The 15,993-nt window shown below is 40.8% G+C and overlaps 1 protein-coding gene across 3 annotated transcripts in view; it reads left to right on the forward strand.

The window, feature by feature from the left end:
- Window positions 1–206: 206 nt before the first annotated feature.
- Window positions 207–15,993, forward strand: part of pex7 (peroxisomal biogenesis factor 7) — an 87,926-nt gene continuing 72,139 nt past the window's right edge. The window contains exons 1-6 of one of the 3 annotated variants that reach the window (XM_033647896.2): window positions 207–345; window positions 3,594–3,738; window positions 6,952–7,009; window positions 7,530–7,680; window positions 7,765–7,842; window positions 7,927–8,035. In XM_033647896.2, coding sequence (XP_033503787.2) covers window positions 3,630–3,738; window positions 6,952–7,009; window positions 7,530–7,680; window positions 7,765–7,842; window positions 7,927–8,035 — 505 coding nt within the window. In that variant the 5' untranslated portion in view covers window positions 207–345; window positions 3,594–3,629. Of the gene's footprint in view, window positions 346–1,424; window positions 1,613–3,593; window positions 3,739–6,951; window positions 7,010–7,529; window positions 7,681–7,764; window positions 7,843–7,926; window positions 8,036–15,993 lie in introns of those variants that run through there. The other 2 variants (XM_033647897.2, XM_033647895.2) reach the window with 2 other exon arrangements.

Genomic DNA, 15,993 nt, shown 5'->3' on the forward strand with positions numbered 1-15,993 from the left:
TGTACCTGTTGCCATGGTGACAGCATCACCAAATTAACTCCAGAGTCCAGGGTTACACTCAGAACCTCTGTAACAGAGACGGTTGGATCACTGCTGGTGTTTTAATTCAGAAGAAACACCGCCATCTACCGACGTCTTAGGAGTATTACAACTGCAACAGCGCTCATCCGGGTATTTGGATCAGCTGATCAAAACACGGAAGTAGTGCTGCAGTAGTGAAGCTGTCAGGCGCTAAGGAGCAGAGGAGCAGCTCGAACCGCTTTCTTTATGGTTTTGTGGACCGTTGTCAAGTTGTTTTAACGTTTCGACTTTCCGGTGAAGTCTGAAACTGATTCTCTTCCATCTGTGAGTACAGGGACATGTCGGTAACGGTCGGTAACGGTTGTCTGAGTCAGTTTATAACGTGTTACAGTGATTATCTGGTCATGTTGGATGTTATACATTTATTTTAACCACTACAGAAGATGTAAAGTATTATAAAAGTCTTAAACTCATATATGCATATTGCAGAAGTATTCAGATCGTATACTTTAATAAAAGTAGTGACATCACAGTGTAGAAATAATCTGTAGCATCAGCATGCAAAAGTAAAAGTGCTCATTATGCAGAATTACCAATCACAGAGCAAAATGTATTATATAATTTAAATCATTAATGCATAAATGTGTTCATCACTTCATTGTTGCAGCTCACTTTAATCTGCAATAACACATCATATATTATTAGTTGATTTATATTTGGATTAATAATCTGAATCTACAAAACTGCCCTCCTCTGAGATGTAGTAAAGTAGAGGTAGAAAGAAGTATAGAATTAAAATACTCAAGTACAAGTACCTCAGAACTGTACAGAAGCGTATTGCATTCACTTGACAAATAAAAAAAGCCCTGCTTGTCTGAGTAATATTTTTTGTTTTTCGGGGTATTTTTTTTCCCTGTTTTTGGTGTAATTTTTTCAGTTTTTCTGAGCAATTTTTTTTTCTGTTTTGTTTTTTTTTGTAATTTTTTTCTGTTTTTTCGTGGTAATTTTTTTTTCCTGAAGGAGGAGACAAGATACTTAAATTACAAACAAAAAAAAAAAACAGAAAAAAATTACTCCGAAAAACAGAAAAAATTACTTAGAAAAACAGGGCTTTTTTATTTGTCAAGTGAAAGTAATACGCTTCCGTAGAATTGTGCCTGAGTACTGTACTTGAGTGAAAGTACTTAGTTACTTTGCACCACTGAATAAGAGGTCATTCTGAGGTCATTCTGACCTGCACTCTGTCCCCCTGTGTGTGGGAGATGAATAACTGAGATCATGACTGACTGAATATGTGCTGTGTTCTCTAAATCAGATGTGCAGCGGTGATTTTATCGCTCAGTTGGAGACTGTTTATTTATGATATCTGCTGATGAGTTACACAGTCAGTTCAGGGGCCGGTTTCAGAACGTCAGACTTAACAAACATGAGTCTAACCTTGAACTCTGAGTTAGTTTTTGGTTTCAGAACAGCTGATCAGAGTCAGTTTAGTTTACTCTGAGTATTTTCTATCTTTAAGTGTTGAATGAAAAAAGCCATCATCAGTGGAGCTCTGATACAACGATTCACCATGGCAACAGGTCAAGAAAAGGTAGAACCTCCATTTTAATCCAGTGGACGTAGAGTTTTTAATGCATGTATGTGGAGACTGCGCACTTATATCTTGAAAAAAAAAAAAAAAAAAAAAATGAGCCAGAGTCAGAGCGAGTGAAAGTGTCAATAAGTTCAAACAAAATTTTGTTTAACTGTGTCCATTAATTCCTCATTTTAGATATATTTGTCCAGCTTTAATGTGACGTGGACAAAAACAAAACACAGGGGCCGGCAACTGAAGATGAATATAATAATAATGTGTGTGTGTGTATAAAAGTTTTCCAAGATAGTTTTCTTCCATTATTTAGAATTAGCATAAGTAACATTATAGTTTTATATATAGTTTTCTCAGTCGAAGAATCCAAAAACTGAGAAAATTCTTGATGAATTAGAGTAAAAGGGGTTTGTGTTTAACAACAGCAAACTACATCAAAACATTTTTCATTTGTGCAGTCGTATTCTCAGTACTCAGAATGTTCAATAAAACCTTTCTATTTTAAACTGCACTAAAGGTGAAACTTACCTGTGCTCTCTTCAAAGCCAGACTCCATTTACAAAAACAGTAATTTTCCCTCACTGAACACAGGAGCTGCTGGTCTACTGCTGCCTCTATAAGTTAGTTAGTTTGTGTGACTTTGGTGTTTCAGAGGGTTCATTCAGATTCACCAAAGTCACACAGTCACACAAACTAACTAAGGGGGCGATCACACAGAAATGAGACGCAGAAACGCGGATGCTTCAAAGACGCTTGAAACGTTGGAAGCGCTTATTCAATGCGCGCTAGACAAAAAAAACATCAAGGGGCGTCTGTGGAGCGGGGGTGCGTGCGCAACACACGCACACACCTCCTGTCATCTCCCTATGTCTCCCCTTGAATCTAGTGTTTCCCTCAAAGACATTAGAGACAGTAGCTTACATGAAACTATCACGAGCTGTCAAATCAAATCCAACTTTGTTTATACAGCACTTTTCATACATAAAAATGCAGCACAAAAACTGTGAACTACGAAATAAAGTCACCAGCCCTCTCACATATCCCACTGTCTGAAAGTTAACTAGCTGCTACGATGGCTAGCTAGCTAGCATATTATCGTCATCGTCAATTACATTGTACTCACCAGACAAATTTGTTGCGCTGCTCACACAGCTCCATGCGTGTCTCCTCCTGTGTTTGTTCGAGTACTGAGGTGTGCGTGTGTTGTATAATTCATCAAAATCAAATATTGTCAGGATAAATTTCTCGTCTTCGGATTGCATTGTGTTGTCTGTCGCTCGTAACTGCCGTAACTGACCAAACTGCCACAACAAAACAGGAAGGAGGATTTGATTGGCTGCCTGGCCCAATGACAACAATGACAAATGGTGCTACTGGTGTCTGACACTCAAAAAGTTGAAAATATTTTAACTTTTCAGCGTCTACGCGCGTCTAAAAATGTGCATCTAAAAAGACGCCGGAAAAACGCCTGTCTAAAAAGTCGCTTGAACGCCGGTCAGATGCGCCGTATCATAGGAAAACAATGGTTTTAATGGCATTGCCTTTCTAGCGTCTCATTTCTTTGTGATCGCCCCCTTACTGATCGAACCAGCAGCTCCCAGATTCAGTGAGATGAAATTATTGTTTTTGTCAATGGAGTCTGGCTCGCAGAGGTGAGCTCCACTCTCTGTTCAGTTTCAGAAAGGGCTGTCAATTTGGGTTATACTGCACGTGTTGTGTGAGAGTTTATAAACTGTTTTGATACAGTGTTCCTGTTGTCAAACGTGGACCCCTGTGACCTCAATTCATCAAGACATTTCTCTGTTTTTGGATTCTTGGTTCACTGTGGAACCATGAGAGAAAATCAAAGTTTTCTTCATGAATTCAATACAACACCTTGCAAGTAACTGACATACAAATGATCATTTAGAGGGGAAGTTTTCCTTTAACTCCACAGTCGGTCTCAGTGGAAGAAAATAGCCAACACTTTAATTTCTGTTTCCAGCAGGGAGCCCAGCTGGGCTGCAGGAAGCTACTGAAAATGGTGAAGGTGTTTCGCTGTCCGGACCGTCATGGCTACGCTGTGGAGGTGTCTCCGTTCATACCCAACAGAGTGGCCTGTGCTGCCTCCCAGTACTATGGCATAGCTGGTCAGTATGGTGCATTTACTGTATAATGGCTCATACACATCTGAGTCCAGTATCCAATCTGCTTATGAAATCCAGAACTAATAAATGTTATTAGCTTCAGCTTTAAACATTTCCAGCCAGCCAAAACTCAACATTTGTCGTCTGAGAAGCTGAAAACACGGCAGCTTTTAGAGGCAGCCTCATTAATGTTCACAGTCTGCAGCTGCAACCTGAATGAGCGGCACGCTGATGTTTCCACTTACATGAGCGGCTTGTTCAAAATACTTCTCTCTGTGCATGATTATTAAGTCGTTGACCTCATAATGTTGATACGATATCCATAGAAGTGGGAAATTCTCATTAAAATTGGATGTGACTCTAGAGAAGAGCCACCCCTCTGGTTGAGAGTCTTACTGAGGATGTTTCTTTCCCCACATATGATCTTTGTGTCAGTACGCACCCCGGCGTGCAAAGAACTCACAAAACCAAATGTTTCATTACAGCCATCATAGAGTTCAATTAGTGACGGCTGATATAATCTGTTACTGGCTGAAAATAAGAAGCCTGTTACCTACATATTTTTTGTCTGCTCATAAAAAACAGGGAAAGATAAAAGGTTTTAGAGGAGGTTTACTAGCAAAGTGACAAAGCTTTATTTGCCTTACTCATTGATCTTTAGATATCTAGAGGTGGCACACACAGAGCACCATAAAAACATGTTGTTTCATGTCACACCATACCCCAACTTAGCGAAGATGGAGTTAATGTTGGAAAACCCTTCAGAATGCCACATTAAGACACAAAGACGTTGAGGAACAACATAGAAAAATCCATGCTGTGATTCGGTCTCGAACACTTTTGACGATTAGAGATTTCTGCAACGATTAGTCGACTAATCGATGACTAATCGACTATTAAAATAATCGGTGACTATTTTAGTTCATAATGCCCGTTTCCACTCAAGAAGTTCCTGGTAGTATTTGGGGGGCAGGAACTTTACAGGAACGTCCTCTTGCTCGGCCCTCTCAACCGCTGTGTCTCCACTGAGAGCGGAGTAGGAGGAAGGTTCCTGTAAAGTTACCGGGCTCTGGATGTGACGTAATCGTTGCGCGACCATTTTGACTGGGGCGACGTGGCAAAGAAACAAACAAAGAAGAACAACAACAAAGAAGAAGAAGCAGAAGTAAGAAGAAGAAAGCAGACATAAGAAAGACGATTATCAACATGGAAGGAGCTGAGGTTGTTGCTGGGTTTCTGGCGTGTCTCTTCATTTACATGGCGGTGGAAGCTATGAATGAGAGGACTCCTTGTCTGCTGAGTTTTAAAAATGCCGGCTATTTTGTCGCTTTCTGTTGACGTCCCATCCCACCTTGAGTATATCCAGTCAGCACCAAGTAATCCCCAAGCCCCACCCAGGAGTTTCTCGGGGCCGTTCTGAGTACCTACTCCGAGGCAGGGACTTGTTCAGCCCCTATAAAAGTTCTGGAACTCTGTCCTTCGAGGGTGGTTCCTGCGGTGGAGACACGCACCAACGGCCCCGGCCCCGTAAAATTACCCCGAAGTTCCTGTGGTGGAAACGGGCCTATAGAAAAGTACTATAAAAGTACCCCAAAATACTGTTATTGCAACTTGTTATGTTGAAATATTGGCAGCTTTACACACTCTCCCATGACGGTGAACTCAAACCCTTTGGTGTGAGTATGAAACAAGACATTAGATGACATCATTTTGGGGTTTGGGAGAGACAGACCGACATTTTTCAACTTTTTAACATATTTTTCGATAAAATGATTAGTCGACTAATCGAAGACATAATCGACAGATTAGTCGACATTGAAAATAATCATTAGTTGCCGCCCTAATGGTGAGCACCTCTGCTAAACCCCCTTGTTGTCAATATACTTAGGAATGCTATTCATCTGCTGAACGTACCAAGTCTCTAGTTTGTGCCTGTAAAGTTTCACAAGGCTGTGATTATCTCAGAGGTCAGTACAGGTCATTTTGCACAGTGATGTCTGTTTCAAAGAAACTGTCTCACGACAATAAAATGGCTGCTGTGGGGACTAACATCATCACACATGAATAAAATTGGGTTCTATGACTCCACAACAGCCTCAGCCGTGCAGTGAGACCCGGTTTATGCAATTTAAAGACTGCTTAGGGACCCCAGTTTCCTGAAATATCCAAACACAATAGGTGAAAATAACATTTATACTGCATGGTTTTTGCCCTAATCTGCACATGATAAGTAGCCTGGAAATCCAGACCCAAATCTAGAAAGATTTAGGGTCTGGCTATGAGTAATGCAAATGTCCCAACTCGAGGGGTGCCACCAAGCATGCGTTTGTAAATATCACTGCACGCAATTGGATAACACTACGACCAATCAGAACAATACACGGGATGATGTATCCAGAGCGCTACCAGCGGAGCTAACTGGTAGATTAGACTGTTGCCATATCCGGTTGGCAAAACAGCAAAAATGTCCTTCTTGCAAAGGAAAGATTCGAGCGCCGTCTTCTGTTCCTCTTTTAGAGAAAAAGCCAAGTCTAACTCGTTCATTGTAGCAGCCAAAGCTGTTTCAAACAACTGGTGTTCATCCGTAGCCATCTTGCAATGTTTACTGACAGATTCCGGACTTCATCGTCGCAGCGCTGTCGTCATCTGTTTAGCTCGCCTCTGGCCCGCCTTTATCAGATACACTGATGTGATTGGTGCAGCTTGGCTCCAACGGCATGGGTAATGAGCATCATTACTGATTGCCAGAGTGACTCGCTGAGCAAATTCAAATTGTCCTCTCACGAGAACTCTGGATTTCCAGAGTACATGATAAGCATGAAGAGGGCAGATTCCTTGCTGCAGCCTCTTTCCTGAGAACCTAGCGTGCTATGGTCTGTACAACTGGATTCTTGGGATTCTTCTTGTATCCTCATTCTAGCTTTAAAACTGGGCTGGGATTGCTGGTGGACCGGCAGGTCTCATTAAGGTAATGAATCCGGGTATTTTACAGACCAGGAACAGAGTCACAATGTGACCAGCTCTCTGAACCGATCCCTAAACTTCTGGGGATACTGGAGTTAGACATTGCTTCCCACAGCCGTCAAATAAGGAAACATGTTTGGAGGAATGTTGTTCAAACCTGCTGCAGAGTTCAGAGACTTTATGAGTCTGTGACTGTTAGTTTGGAAAAATATGATAAATTAACAAAAAATGCACGTGGTGCATGTTTCATAGGTTGCGGCACCCTCCTGGTTCTGGATGAGACAGAGACGGGGGTTGTTCTCGTGGGAAGGTAAAGTGTCTGTCTGTCTTTCTCCTCTGAATTTAGTGTTATGTTATATTTCCATTCGCTGTATCTTATTTTTATTATTATCGCTTTATCTTAGGCTTGTTTGTTTGTCTTGGCTTCTTTCACCCGGTTTTATAGTGAAGGGGAAAGTTCATCCCAATAATCAATAGAACGTATTTTTCCTTGTACCTGTAGTGCTGTTTATCAGTCTAGATAATTTCAGTGTGAGTTGTTGAGTGTTGGAGATATCAGCTGTAGAGATGTTGCCTTCTCTTCAGTATAATGGCACTAGATGGCACTCAGCTTGTGGTGCTCAAAGAGGCAAAAAAACATCTCAAGATAATCCACAGACCTATATTTTGTGAGTATCTCAATCACTGCCATGAACATTTACCACGGATCATAATGTGCCTCAGATCAGCTGTAACACACTGATTCATTTTTAAATGTAGTTTCCATATTTGTGAGTCAGTGATAATACAGGTGTTGTGTGTGTGTGTGTGTGTGTGTGTGTGTGTGTCAGATGGGAGTGGAGTGACGGTCTGTTTGACGTAGCATGGAGCGAAGCCAACGAGCACGTCGTGGTCGCTGGGGGAGGAGATGGCAGCCTTCAGCTGTGGGACACAGCCAATCACAGCGCTCCTCTGAGAGTGGCCAAAGAACACACACAAGAGGTGAGACACACACACACACAGATGGATAAATGTGTGCTTTTTGTTAGGATGCTTTGTTTTGACTGTGTGTGTGTGTGTGTGAAGGTGTATGCTGTCGACTGGAGTCAAACCAGAGGAGAGAACTTCATCGTCTCCGGGTCGTGGGATCAAACCGCTAAAGTTGTGAGTTCAGTTTGTCTCCATACTTCTTTCTTTTTTTCTTCTGACGGCGCTGTTTTTATTTTTGTGTATTTTTCTTCCCTCCAGTGGGACCCCGCTCTCAGCCGATCACTGACCACACTCAGGGGTCACGAAGGGGTCATCTACAGCACCATCTGGTCACCTCACATCCCAGGATGCTTTGCTTCAGCCTCAGGTGAGCCAACACACAACACGAAGCGTAGAGATTTGTTTTTGTGAGTGATTGAAACAATGGACAGAAAGAAGAGAAGGAACTAAAAGAATAAAGTAAGAAACAGAATAACATAGAATATAATATTAACTTATGAACACTGGTTAAATGTAATCTTAGTTTACTCCGGCCAGTTTGATAAATTGGCTCAGTTTATGTAATCTGGTCACAAGGTGGCGATGTAGCAGTGTTATAGTAGCAGCTGTGTCTCAGTGTCAGATCCTGCTGTTGGGATATTGAACCTCTCAGTGTGTTTCAGGCCTGTCGGGTTCAACTTCTGTCAGTGACTTAAACGTTTGAACTCAAAGTCACAAAGGAAACATCATGTTTGAGGTGGAAGATCAGACACAGAGGAACTGTTGTGCAGTGTTACATGTAAGGAAACAAGGTGTTACAGTTGTGAACCGCAGTACGATGCTGCTCAGGGTTTCAGATCATTGAGCTTTTCAACTTGTTCTTAGATTTGTCAGTGAATTAAGGTCTAAACAAATGAAGCTATCATTCTGTGTTCGGTATATTAAACTTATATGACTATAAAGTTCAAGACTGTTGGCATCAAAAGGGTTGGGGAGCGTTCACATTTGAACCGATAGCTTTACCGCTGCAGGTACCTCAAAATCTGTATCAGTATCTTACTGCACCTTTTTTTCTAGTTTACTCTTTCTGTAATAATAAAACTTTAATTGTTCACAAGCTGCAGTCAACAATAGAGTTGGGTATCATTTAACATTTAGCACTTTGGTCAACTTGGGTTGTTTTTAAATGTGCTTTATAAATAAATTTGATTTGACTTGACTTAACCTCTCTAACTCTGCCAGGACGCCGACGTCCTCGCTCCCTCCCTCCTCCGTTAAATGGTATCTCCCAGGCGCACTGGGATTGCCGGATTCAGGAAGCTCTCGACTTTTCAAAAATAACATCGTTTTTCTTTTATTTATTATGTATTTCGCACCAGAGCAGCCTAAACACACAAAGTCCAAAATCGCGATGAGTGGTGACAAGTCATGTCATGCCGTTTTTTGACGAGAAAAGTTAAAGGATTGGGGTGTTGGTGGCTTAGTGGTAGAGCAGGCGCCCCATGTACAAGGCTGTTGCTGCAGCGGCCCGGGTTTGACTCCAGCCTGTGGCCCTTTGCTGCATGTCACTCCATCTCTTTCCCCCCTTTCACGCTTGTCTGTACTATCAATTAAAGGCTTAAAAATGTCCAAAAACAATCTAAAAAAAAAGTTTAAATGATTACTCGCGATCTTATGTGGAGCTGTTAGCAGGCACGTAGCTCTTTTATAAAAGGTAAGAGTCTCACTCCTACCACTATTGTTGGCTGAGATATACCGTCTAGAAAGTGGGATCATAACTTTCACGTTTCATATGGCTTTATTTGGTGATATTTTATGGTGTTTCTGTGTCATAAACAACATCAGCTATCATAATCACACCTGATTTCAATAAGGTACAATGTTTGAAGCTGGCTGAGTGTTGTTTGATCACTGATAGTACTGTTTTCAAGCCGAGTGACTGACTTGTCATTTGGAGCTCCGCCTGGATCTTTTCATGGAAAAAACACTGTAGAATGGTCATACTTTGAGCAGTCTTCTTCAAATTTGTAACAAATGTTCATTGATAGTGTGCCTACAGCCCCACAGTGTCATTTACCCGCTCAGATGAAGCCACAGACAGTTATTCATCCTGAAAATCATTTTTTATTTGATTTTAGGCAAAATCTTCAATTTTTTACTGACTTCAGAGGGCCATTACTCTGTCTCTGTATCACCTAGAGTGTTTCTGACACTTTCACAAGAAACTTCAGATAGTTTTCTTTCTGGCAAGACCTCATGCATGCATGTAGTCAGAGCAGTTCAGAAGCTACAGTCATTTTAATATGGGTATATCATTTTAGGCATTTTCGCTACAAAATGGGGGTGGAGTACTTAAGGGAACAAACTGAATTATGTCGGACAGCTGAGTACTGATTCATGTTAAATCAATTCGTGCCAAATTTTGGTACCTAAGACTGCACTTTGGTGAGAATGCGAAGTTCAGACAGGATGTGCAAGCATCGCAAAACGCCCCGAAGCCAGATGCTAGAAGCTGCCTGTGGAATTCGATGGCTGGCCTCCTGGCTTCCTGGGTTCAGGTGTCTTGCAGCAGAGCCACCAGTTTCAGAGAGGCGGCAGACGTGCTTCCACCTCCTGTCCGAACCCGGCTTTCTCACCCAGGTGCTCTCTAAGGTACCAGAATTTGGCACTAATTGATTTGAGTGAGACCGGGTTGGCTACGCCTATACTCTGTGACTCTGGGGTTGACCCACCTGTCACTCATACTAGACACGCCCTTAATTTAATTTTTATTTTAGCCCTGCAGGTTGCTTCTTGTTTGCAACCTCTTTATTCTAGATTAAATATACAGTGATTAAAAAAATCTCCTGTTACATTTGATCGAGGGCAAGTTTGAATTTAAGAAGAGCTGGTGTTCGGCTCCTGAAATCTGTACAAACTTATCACAAGAAGAAATCAATCAAGCGCTTCTTGTGACTTGAACAATGTCTAAAAGTGTCCCTGTACAGAAAACCTGTGATGATGAAGGTCAGAGTAAAGAAATGAAAATAGTCCTGCTGGTGGTTCTGATGCAGCTCCTCCTCCTCTCGCTCTATCGAGGAAGAAATGAGATTCATTCAGAAGACAATTAAGTCAATCAGTTTGGACCCAGAGGGAGAGCTGGGATTATCTTATCCGTTTGTGTGGGAGCACATACGCTAATGTTATCAGAGGGGTGGAGCCTTGCTGCTGATGGATGCTGTGTTTCGTCAGCTCTCTGTTCAGATTGTAGACCGACTGGAGTCAAATGAATGTGCAGCAGCTGTCTTCGGTTCCGTATCAGTTTGTAAGGCGCTCTCAAACAAGTTGAGCTAATGAGTTTTGGTTAATTGGTTTGTGAGAGCGAGCGGAAATCTCTGATGAGATTTTACAACCAGGAAGATGTTAAGCTCCTGTTGCTCCGGGCGTTCAACTGTGCAACCTTTACGGTTTCATATTCATATGCAAAGAGTCAGCAAGTTTAAAACCCTTGTAGCCCACATGTAGACACCACAATAAAATACAAACATGTGAACTCACCTGTTGAAAAAGACACCAGTGATGTAAATAAAGATGAGTTTGAAATCAAAGACTAATTGAATTGCAGAATCCAGAGGTCAAGTGTTATTCGTTGAGTTTCAGACCAGTGACGGTGAGCTCATTAGATCAGATAAATCCTCCAGCGGAGCTCTGGAGCTCTGCTAAATGATTTACTGAGCACTGAGCTCCATAATAAAACCATTACTGTGGACTGACCGTCCATGTTCCAGCAACTACAGCTGCTTACCTCCATGTTCACATCTGATCTGATGCATCAACCTGCCAACAGCTCATCCAGACCCCCCCTCAGTTCATGCAAAACACACACGCTAGGGATGCACCATGAAGCAAGAATAGTGGCTTAGTGAGGTACATTGAGCCCAAAGTCAGAGTTTTCAGTCCTAGGAAGGTGGCTTTCTTTTAACCTGGCTAGATCTCCATGGTAACTTAGAAAGCAGACATAACCTGGTTGGTTACAGGTTAGGGAGTGTTCCCTCACAGATCCCTCTGTGGCTGAGTACAGACACACAAACACAACAACACAAGTTAACTTTTGGCATGTCATCAAATTACACAGAATTAGAGACAGCTGATACGATCTGCTATCGGCATTCCTGGATCGGCCCAGTACGATCCTTAGACTAGGCATGAGCCATCTGTTAATGCAGGCATTTAACAACATTTACTTTTTGTGTAATATTTAAGTCACATAGATAAAAACCCAACAAACAGACCAGGAAACCAGCAGTGAGCAACGCTTTGATCCACCTTTATTGAAGCTGTTCTGCCCTTCAACACACCTGTAGTGTCAATTTTGTTGACGAATAAAAATGGGTCTTGATAAGAAAAACTAAGAGGAAATGTATGTTTCATTTTCGTTGGTGAGACCTAATAAAAATGTTCGTGGTTGACTGTCGGACACTGAAAGCCAAGAACAGCCGTGCTTGTAATTATCTTCAAAATTGCATGAGCAACAGGCTGGTAAACTCTAGTAAATAGTCTGCACCAGGATGTTTCAGCAGTTGGTGCAAGTTGTGAGCTGTAACTCAGCAGTAAATAATCAGCCGTGTGTGTCTGACTGTGGATGGTGGAGCTGCTGAATGGATTTGTGGAGTTTGTTAGTTGCAGCGGTGGCTGTTAGCAGCTAGCTCCGCTCGTTAGCTGCTGAACGGCAGCGGAGCAAGCAGCCACCGACCGCTGGACCTCACAGCTGTTTTTTAGTTTGAATCAGCAACTCTGTGAGAGGACACCAGTTTAAACCTCCAGACTAACATGTTGCAGATGAAGAAAGAAGTTATGTTTCTGCTTCTTAACAGTCAGATGGATAAGTCAGAGTTTACAATGAACCTGGGGACAAATCCTAGTTGTCTCACATTAGTTATTTGTTGAGAGCATAAATAGAGACATGTTGAGCTTTTCAAATGATGATCATTAAGTGTGTGCTCGTAAATCAGCCCTTAATACTGTCAAACACTGCTGGAGACATGACGCACACATTATTTTATACAACCTGTCACCTTGATTCTTATTCTGATACATGAATTACCTCACTGGATTAGTGTAAAGATTAAAAACATATATGACTAAAATGTTTTGAATTCTCGTTGACTAAAACTGCTAAGGACTAAAATGCGACTAAAACTAATAAACATTTTTCTTTGCTTTCTTCTTCATTTTAGAATAAATGTAAAATAGTGATCAGAATTAACACTGCACATCTGTTAAACACTCAGGTATGAAGAGGTATTTTTATTTCGGCAAACAGCAACCACACAGACATTTACAAAAAAGCCATATAATGTTTGTATGCTTCGTAAAGTTTATTAAATGAGGTCGCCCCCTAATAGTGACCAAACGTTGGTGACTTTAATTTGAAAGGACAGACACAGGAAGTGTCCACGCTCAGCAGTCAGACAGGAGTCAGGTTAATTTCCAGGGCTGGTACCTGCGGTTATTCCACAGGCTAGTTAATAACATGTCGGGCAGGAAATCCAAAGTGTGGGATCATTTTGAGAAGGTGAAGAACGAACCCAAGGTGATATGTAAACTCATCTTCATTGGTCGACTACAAACATGACGTATCATCTGAAACATGGAAGTAGCTACATGCCCATTAGCCCACAGCGTCATTAACAGGCGGCTCGCTCAGTGTGTGACGTGCACTTGTAGATAAAATATAGGCCTATATTAATGAAGCTTCATTAGTACGGTTTTGTGTTTCTCTGTAATGTAGCACAGTGTTAACAATGTTACTGATACTATTCTTTCTCACACCTTCAACTCAAACCACCAAAATATATCATTTAATCATTACATTCATATTAGAAACATGCAGCGACTAGTCGACTAATGGCCCGTAATGACGACTAGGAAAATTCTTAATCAGGGCAGCCCTAGCTTAAAGCACCCCTAAAAGAAAAAGAAGATAAAAGCATTAAAAACAAAGTGATACCAAAAGCTAAACTACTCAAAGACAAGTTTTCTGTAGCAACACGCTGCACAGTCACTTCATGGTTCAGAGGAGTTCTCCAGTAATGACTACACCTCCCAAAACACTAAAGAAACAAACTTGTGTCCAGACTGAATTATTTGGGGCCGAGTCTGTGTTGCTTGTGTTGGTTTACTGCAGCACCTCGAGGTGAAGGTCCGGAGCTCCACTCTGCTTTCTGACCCGCGGCAGCACCGATACAACACGAGAACAAATGACCTCCTGTTTTCATCTCCCTCGCTGTGTTTCTGTGGACCTGCTCCAATTCAGAGCAATTAAGCCGAATGCAGTTCAGTCGTTTATCTTGCTGCGGCTCTACTTTCTGTTTCTTTCTCTGTCTCGATTTTATGCTGTTTTAACTTTTTTCTCCCCTGAAGGCTCAGTCAGACTTTACTGCAGCCCAACAAACTGTCCTGCGATCAGGATGTAAAGGTTCGGGTCAGATGTAGAACCACTGCAGTTTAGTTTGGTGAAAAATGGGGTGATGTTTGAATCAGTGACTTCTTCTCATAACACGTCTGGAGAACGTTGTTTCTAAAGTTCAACAAAGGTGAACTTTTCCAAGGTTTTTGTGTCTCAGTGACAAATGGAAACACATTATTTTTTAAAATTGCTCCAGTATTGAGTCGGGATGTAATGATTCATCGACACACCTTTAGAATGGAGTAGGGTTGCAGCAATATATTGGTTTGAAGGTATACTGTGATATTAAAATTGACAGTTATCATACTGTGTACATTTGCTTACCTACAATAGTGAAAAAAAAAATCAACTGGTCAGAGAATCTCACCTTTATTTTAGTTATTTTCGGGACTTTTTGCACAGATTTTCATTGAAAAAACAGGTTTCAAGAAGGGTTGCCGTGGTCAGTCTCAACTTTATTTTACTTTTTACACAAGCTTTGATTTAAACAATGGATTCAAGTTTCAATTATAGTTATAAAACGTTTGTTCAACCAAAAATAATCCCTCTGTTTTTATTCCTTTATGGGTCATTTTGAGTTACAATAATACAGAAGCGTATTGCATTCACTTGACAAATTAAAAAAAATCTGTTTTATTGAGTAATGTTTTTATTTTTCTGTTTTTCGTGGTAATTTTTTTTCTTTTTTTTGTGGTAATTTTATTTCTGTTTTTCGTGGGTTTTTTTTGTTTTTCGGGGTCATTTTTTCTGTTTTTCTGAGTATTTTTTTCTGAGTTAAGAGAGCAATAGAACAACAGATGCTTTCATTACTTTCTTGAGAGCTCAATATAATGGAAGCAAACATGACCTGCTTGTTTAGTTTAAACCAGTTTTACTTTGTTTTGGGTTTGAGACACTGGGAGATACTCTTGTCTTTAAGTCATATAGATGGCGTTATCATTAGTTTGTCAACTTTACGCAGGCACCTTAAGACTTTGTGGTTGTTCAGACGAAAAGCCCATTCACATCTGCTGGACATTGCAGTGTTTCTCCAGAATCATAACCGCAGAAAACAAAAAAATATATACCACAAAAAAACAGAAAAAAATTACCACAAAAAAAACCAGAAAAAATTACCACAAAAAAAAAAACAGAAAAAAATTACCACGAAAAACAGAAAAAAAATTACACCAAAAAACAGAAAACTAAAAAAATTACTCTGAAAAACAGAAAAAATTACTCAATAAAACAGATTGGTTTTTTTATTTGTCACGTGAATGCAATATGCTTCGGTACAATAATAATAATAATTCTGTAATGCTGTGATACAGTGAAACTGATATTCTCTGAGACTAGGGATGCTGCTATCCGATATGCCAATATGTAACTTATTTGACTGATAACTGAGGCCCACCTAATTTTAGTGATCATCAAGTCTCTTCTGAAGTGAAATTAACACCAAAGTATACATGTATACTCTCATCGTGACGGCCCACCAGCAGATGGAGACATGAAATAGAATGCTTTTTAATGTATGTAGAGGGCGGGATATGAGGCTGAGCCACATGCAAACAATTCCAAGTTGATTTGGGATTTATTAAAGGAAATCGCATATTGGCAGGCCTTTTTTTTTTTTGGTGTATGTACATTTCCTTATTTGCACATATGCCAACATTTATTGTGGATTCTCCACAGAGTTCAACCACTACAAGGAGTTAAAATGTCAGTTTAAGTGTAAGTGGTCAAAAGACTAGGGCTGGGCAATAAATCAGTGTTACATCTATATCATGATGTGACACGAGAGATTGTCTCAGATTGTGGATGTTGTAATATTGTAAGTGTTGTATTTTCCTGAGCCTCCACTCTGTTTCTGCCCCCGAGCAGCAACGCTGTGTGTGTCTGTGTGTGTTCAGTATCTG

Source organism: Epinephelus lanceolatus, chromosome 13 (assembly GCF_041903045.1).
Source record: "Epinephelus lanceolatus isolate andai-2023 chromosome 13, ASM4190304v1, whole genome shotgun sequence".
In the NCBI taxonomy this organism is placed as follows: domain Eukaryota; kingdom Metazoa; phylum Chordata; class Actinopteri; order Perciformes; family Serranidae; genus Epinephelus; species Epinephelus lanceolatus.